This window comes from Oratosquilla oratoria, chromosome 41 (genome assembly GCF_046742065.1).
Source record: "Oratosquilla oratoria isolate Oo_2021 chromosome 41, ASM4674206v1, whole genome shotgun sequence".
NCBI classification, from domain to species: domain Eukaryota; kingdom Metazoa; phylum Arthropoda; class Malacostraca; order Stomatopoda; family Squillidae; genus Oratosquilla; species Oratosquilla oratoria.
In genome coordinates, this window is record NC_134817.1 from 13192638 (window position 1) to 13199401 (window position 6764).

Consider the following 6764-nt stretch of genomic DNA (forward strand, 5'->3'; position numbering starts at 1 on the left):
CCATATACAGCAGAGGCTTCATTTAATAGAAATTAACTTACTGGAAAGCTCAATTTAATTTAAATAAGATTTCTGGTAATGCAAAAAAATCATAATGGATTTACCAGGAATACCCTTGATTTTATGAACAAGTCTATCACAGTGCGTGTGCATTATATTACCATAAAGGGCTTACAGAAAATGCTCTCAATTTTAAGAAAAAGTCCAGTACATGAGCAAAAAGACATGTGTGCATAAAGGTATTACAAATAACGTTGGAAATGCCCTTATTTGGAAAAGTCCTATATATTGAGCTACATCAGGAACTGTATAAGAGGAGTAAAATTTACAAGAAAATATGATGTAACAGTATTGGCTTTGGCTAAATTCTTACATTAAATTGAAATTCTATTATAATTATCTGCTCTGTTATACTCCCACCCACTATGTAGCCCAATGTAAAACCTAAGTACTAACCTAAGTTACGGAGTCCACAAGCAAGTTTCCTTCCTTGTCCTTCACTCGCCTGCGTCCATTTCTGTAGTGTGTTTCCACACGACCATCACTGTGCAGAATTTTTATTGTTCCATCTGGGTATTCTCTTCGCTTCTCTCCATTTTCATGTACTTCCCTCTGGCCATTGGTAAACTGGAACACTTTGGAACCATCAGGTTTTGTGCATATGACTGTCCCATCACTAGTGATTAGTTCTTCTGACCCATCAGGATTTACTATTTTCCTAGTTCTATCAGTAAAAATAATTTCTGAGGAACCTTCTGGGTATCTTACTTCTCTCTGGCCACTGGCAAACTCCACTACTTCCATCCCATCTTTGTATGTAATGTGTCGAGTCTGGTCACTGCCATACACATACACAACTTTATCCTGGTGCTCCTCTTTCACATCACCATTATAATAATGAATGATGCATGTACCATTTTTGTGTATCTCCTTCTTGTTTCCATTTGCATAAATAATCTCCAAAGTTCCATCTGCATTGTAGTTTTCTGTGCAGTCAAGAGTTGGAGTGTTTGATGATGTATCAGCACTAAAAACAGATGAAGTAGCAATTGGTACAGCCAGGGTTGTCTCCTCAACTTCATCTGCAACACATTCTTGGATATCTCCATCATCAACATTTTCAGGCAAAACAGTTGTGCAGTTATCATCTATAGGAACATCTGGTACTGGCAACAATTGCACAGATTGTGTTGAAGTAAAATTAACATGATCTTGAAATCTAACATGGTAGGTAGGATTTGGTTTAGTCAGGGATTTAGGATTAATGCCACGTACTGGGTACACATCTTGTATGGATATGTCATTTCCATCTCTTTTAGGAAAATCTTGCTGATTTATACTCTCACTGATATTCTTAAAGCTCTTCTTATTTTTATTTACCACCTTTTTATCATGTTGTGCGCCTTTTGATTTTTGTGCTGACTTTAATTGAGTGGTTTTCTTTGCAGCCTCCAATTTCTCAAGCCGAACTTTTAAATTCTTATTTTCTTTCTCTAAAGTCTCCATCTTTTCAATTTTTTCTTTAAGTGACTTATTTTCAAACTCATAAAAATTTAATTTTTCCTTTAACTTCTTTTCAGCCACTAAATGATTTGCTTCCTTCTTTTGAACTTCATTTTGTAACTCCTTGCACTTCTCTTCTAAGTAATTAAGATTATCTTCATCAACTTTGCTTTGATTCTGGCTTTTACTGATTAGTGCTTGCTTTTCTTTCCACAGCAGCTGTTTTTCATGCCCAATATACTTCTTCAGTTTCTCTCTTTCAGTTTTCACTTCTTGCTTGAAACTTAATTTTTCATCTTCAAAAGCTTTCTTCTCCTTCTCAATCTTGTCTTGTAATGCAGATATTTTGGCAGATTCCTTTTTGAAATGTTCAATTTCCAACTCAAGTTCCACAACTTTGGTCATAAGTAAAGCTTTAACAGTTTGTACATCGGACTCTGCAGGGGTTGGCTGTGGATCGGAAACCATTTTAGGCATGGAAGGTTGACATTTAGCCTTTTCATCTGCCCCTTTCCGATTCATAACTTTCTGTTCATCTAGGTTCTTTTTGTTTCCAAGAACAGGGTGAGGTGCATGCTTTGGAAGATTTTTTCGAGGTGGAGAATATTCTAACAAACATGGAGCAACATCTTTCATGGAAGATTCTGATTCTTTTGTTACATTATCCCCTTCCTTCAATTCGCTTATTTCCTCTTCATCAATTTTCTGTAACTCTGTAAACTGTAACCCAAGGCCACAATTCTTCATCCTTTCCTGAAAATTCCATTCTAAAGAAGCTAAAGCTTCCAATTCTGATGTGGTCACCAATTCTGTGTCATCATCTGTAAGGGACGATGCATCTGTGAGAGTATCCTCCCCTTCATATTCCAATATATCAGCACCTAGAGGTCTGAAACGCACATGCTGAGCTGACTTTGTATTCAATGGTGTAACATGACCTTGCAAATTTTGTCCAAACAAATTATCTACAGTTTGTGGTGATGATTGCTCCAAATTTTTACCCAGTTCATCAGCCACTTCACTCCGTGGCATCAACTGTGATAACTTCTCCAGCATCTCACTAATATTAAGTTGACCATCAAGCTCAGCATTTTCATAAATATAGTCTTGCAACTCTTCCAAATCATTGGAACCTGTTTTCATAAACCTTTCCAAAAGATTATTACTTGTAATTTTTGGTGTCCCAGCAGCCAATGTGCTGGTATCTGAAAGACTACTTTTGCTGGAAACTGGCGTAAGTTCTGATGCAGAGACTTTCAGTGGTGTTGATGATTGTGAATGCAACCCTTGGTGGAGAAGTTGGATAACAGTGGAAGAGTTTGAAGAGAAACTAGAATCAGCTGCTAACTCCTCTAACTTTTCAAAGGCATTCAATTCTTTTTCTTCCTTCCTAAATGCTTTTTCAGTCTCTGTTTTAGAACTTCTAGTTCCAGTAGACTTATCCCCTTTAAATTCTCTTTTTGAACACTTGACATTGTACATATTAATTTCCTCAACATCAATATCATCCTTTTCTTTAAAGTCAATGTTTACACCTGAAAGAGGTCTATCCAATCCATCTTTATGAGCTGCAACTGGTCTTATTTGATCTGAAAGGGCTTGCAGTTTCAATTTTGGAATGGGACATTTAAATAATTCCTTTTTAGAAGTTTTGGGTGCGAGCTCTCTAACATTCTTGTTTGCATCCTCTTTTGTGCTTCCTGAACTCAGGCCTTTCCATCTACGCTGACCCTCTCCTTTCTTCAAGAATGGCCTTTTAACTTTTACGTCTTTAACTTGGGGAGGTAAATTTTCCTTCTCAGTACTTTGGCCATCAATAGATAAAATCTTGCTTTGAACATTTTTGCTTTGGGGGGATGAACATTTCTTTGTAGTGGCATTTTTTCCCATAAATCGACGCAACCCTTCCCCTTTCCTTAAAAAATTTCTCTTTGGTCCTGACTGGGGTTGGAACACTCCTATATCCTCTGAATCATCTTCTACGAGTAATTCTGATATTTCATTTTGAGCCCCAAATCTATTATTTGGCTCATATGATACTTCATTTTCTTTTATCGAACCAATCTTATTAGAATCATCAGATCTATGGGAAATACAGCTCTGTGAATACGCATCAAAATATTCTAATCCCAAGGGAAATTCTCTCATGTGTCTCTGATCATTATAATCGGGCAGCGGCTTACTGAAACTGGAAGTACCAGCACTAGTGCTGATAATAGTACTGGGAGAGCTGAACTGCTCTAACTTCAACCTTTGTTGAGCTTGCCAATTTCGAAGTTCTTCAATCCTCGAGAGGAGAGCTGCTGAAGAGGAGCTAGTTGATGCACTTTGACTTTGTGTAGAACTCATTTCATCAGACATCTTTTCAAAATAATCACAAACTAATTTTCAAATAAGCACCATAAAAGCTGTCACTGACAAAATGAAAATGATCATAAAAAATAAACACAACCTACTAGTTCAACTAAATATCACTTAACAGAACTTAGTGTAAATAAAAATGTTCAAGTCACAACCATGACAGTAAAATAATTAATCACTTGAAAAGTATCTCATCAGTATATACTCAACTGAATACACGCTCACAACATTCAGTTTAAATGGACTCCACTAGTGACTAAATTCAAATAAATCATAGTATGTTATTAATGACACTTATCCACAATGACCCATTAATAAAGGCTTGTTTTCTTCATTATTCGGAAGAACTCATCTTGATTGATTTCTCCGTCACCATCTCTATCAGCTTCATCAATCATCTCCTGCAATTCTTCTTCAGTCAATGTTTCACCAAGGGTTTCAGCAACATGTTTCAAATTAGCAAATGATATTTTGCCAGTGCTGTCACTATCAAACAGTTTAAAGGCCTTTAGAATTTCCTCCTTCACGTCCTTCTCTGCCATCTTAATCGTCATAAGGTGAAGAAAATCTTCATATTGAATTTTGCCTGTTCCATCCTTATCCACTTCAGCTACCATCTTTTTTATTTCCTCTTTCTTTGGTTCAAACCCAAGAGCCCTCATGGAAACCTTGAGCTCTTTAGTATCGATGGATCCTATGCCATTGGGATCGAAAAGGTCGAAGGCTTCTTTTATATCACTTTTCTGTTCTTCCGTTAATTCGAACTTGCTGCTGCCTGATCGTCGTTTACCACCCCCACTGCCGATTGAGTGCCTTTTGAACTGGTTTGACATAACTAGGGGAACGACTTTGAGCTTATCTTCTCCAGGAAGAAATAACTTCCTAAAATGTACCAACACTAGTAACGAATTTCTGCTAACCGTTACAAAATTACCCTCCCGTTCCCAATACAAGCTCAAGCCTTGACCCCAAACTCTTGCTATGCAATGGCGCCAGTTTGTTTACTTCGTGACAGCTGATAGTTGCCAAATATGCAAATATAAAATAGACAGAATCCATATAAGATAGATATATTACCTGAATTTTCCTAGTAAAATTAATAGATCAAAATAATGTAATATTATTCTGATTATATGTTGCAATCCAATTCTGGGAGTCTGAACACGTAGGTCTAGAAGTCAATGCAAACATGATCAAACTCAAAATTTCCACTACATTCTAACGATAACACGAATGAGTAAATTAACTTATGATACAGTGTTGCACGTTAATTGTTGTTAACTAATATCTTTATTACCATTTTCTCATGGCCAATATATAACTGACCAGTAAGCAATATAGCAGTTTCTCGCTAATATCAATATTAATCCTAAACTCTTGAATGTGAAGTACGAGTAAAATTGCACAAAGAAAACTACGAGTAATGTGCTCACAAGCTTTGCATATTAGGACACTAGCTCTCCAGTCCCATCTCCCTAACCATCATTTTCTCTTCCTTGTTCTCCATCAATACTTTTTCACACTTACACCTCTACCATCTCCCTTGATCATTCTTTTTCACACTAAATATTGATCTCGGAACATTGCGAATTCCATAGCATTGACATTCTAGTTCTAGAATATGGATGGTAGCTCACATGTATTTACCTAGTTGCATTTACCTAGTTTTATTATACGGGAAGGGAGCTATGCTCGTGTAAGCCCGTCTTTGTATCTTTCAGCATAATTTTCTTCTTAAAATCTTGAATAGTATAAATGTGTAGCCCACCTCATGTCTGTTGAAATGTGGACCCCCGAGTATTTGTGGTGGAAAACTATATCTAGGTTTGTGTTGTGTAGTGTGTAGGTAAATTGGATGGGTTAGTTAGTAGGAGTGAATCTGATGTGGTGACATTTGTCAGATCTAAATGTCATTTGCCATTTGGCTTCCCAGTGTTCAAGGTCACGTAGGTCATTTTGTATTTGAAGTCTGTTACCTATCTGCCTATATACTAAATTATCGTCTGCTAGGTGTATAGTAGTAGAGGAAAGTTATAGTGGGAGATAATTTATGTAAGATAGGAAGAGAAGAGGTATCAAGGCAGTGCCCTCGGGAGCCCCAGAAGCTACAGGGACAGTTGAGGATTGACTACCCTCGAGAAGTCAAGAACGTCTTAGCCCAGGGAAGACGTGGTCTTCGTATACCATAATAATCTATTTTTGCTAAAAGAGAGTGAGGGACTTTGTCGAAGGCTCTGGCAAAGTCTAAAACTATGGCTTCTGGGGTTGTTGAGTAATTGTGATGTGTCTTGTGTTGTTTCTAGTAACTGCGTCTCGCATGAGGGTTTATTAGGCCGAAAACCCTGCTGATTTTCAGTCGGTACGTTTTGACTATCAATGTGGTACATTATATATCTATGGAAAATATGTTCTAAATCTCTGCAGGGGACTGAAGTCATCGAGGCAGGCCTGTAAGTGGATTTGAGGGTTTTGTCACCGGTTTTGAAAATTAGTGTCACATTTGAATTATGTGAAAATATAACCTGCAGGACAGGAGGCCTGCAGGATGTATTGTCAGGTGCAGTCGCTTTAGTCACGTCTACCTCAGATAGTAGTTTTTCGATTCTTTGAACGTTGTGACCAAGGGAGGAATTATTGAGTGTGGTGACGATGGTACATCCCCGGAAGGTCTGCATATTCTTGTGTAAAGACGGACTTAAATTGCGTGTTTAGTGTATTCACCATGGTCTTGGATCACGTGTTGGACTTGTGATTGACAGCTATTTTCCCTCCCGGAAGAGGGCTCAGAGCCTATATATGACCGATCTATGGGTAATGATGTGACCTTACACGCACATACAAACCCAACTCCCCGTCTACGAGAGTTGGAGTAACGGCTCACAGCACAGCGATACCGAAAT

The 6764-nt window shown here is 37.7% G+C and overlaps 2 protein-coding genes across 2 annotated transcripts in view; both read right to left on the reverse strand.

The window, feature by feature from the left end:
- The window catches only part of LOC143020982 (uncharacterized), a 5015-nt gene extending 1150 nt beyond the window's left edge, over positions 1-3865 (reverse strand). The window contains exon 1 of the mRNA XM_076178041.1: positions 457-3865. Within this exon, the coding sequence (XP_076034156.1) occupies positions 457-3864 (3408 nt within the window). The 5' untranslated portion in view covers position 3865. The remainder of the gene's footprint in view (positions 1-456) is intronic.
- A 310-nt stretch (positions 3866-4175) lies between these two features.
- Positions 4176-4882, reverse strand: LOC143020983 (uncharacterized). The gene has a single exon (XM_076178042.1). It carries the CDS (start codon positions 4695-4697, stop codon positions 4176-4178), a length of 522 nt encoding a protein of 173 aa, XP_076034157.1. The 5' UTR covers positions 4698-4882.
- Between the last annotated feature and the right edge of the window lie 1882 nt (positions 4883-6764).

Coding starts and splice junctions, on each gene's coding strand:
- LOC143020983 (XM_076178042.1), bottom strand. CDS start 4,697: ATGTCAAACCAGTTCAAAAGGCACTCAATCGGCAGTGGGGGTGGTAAA.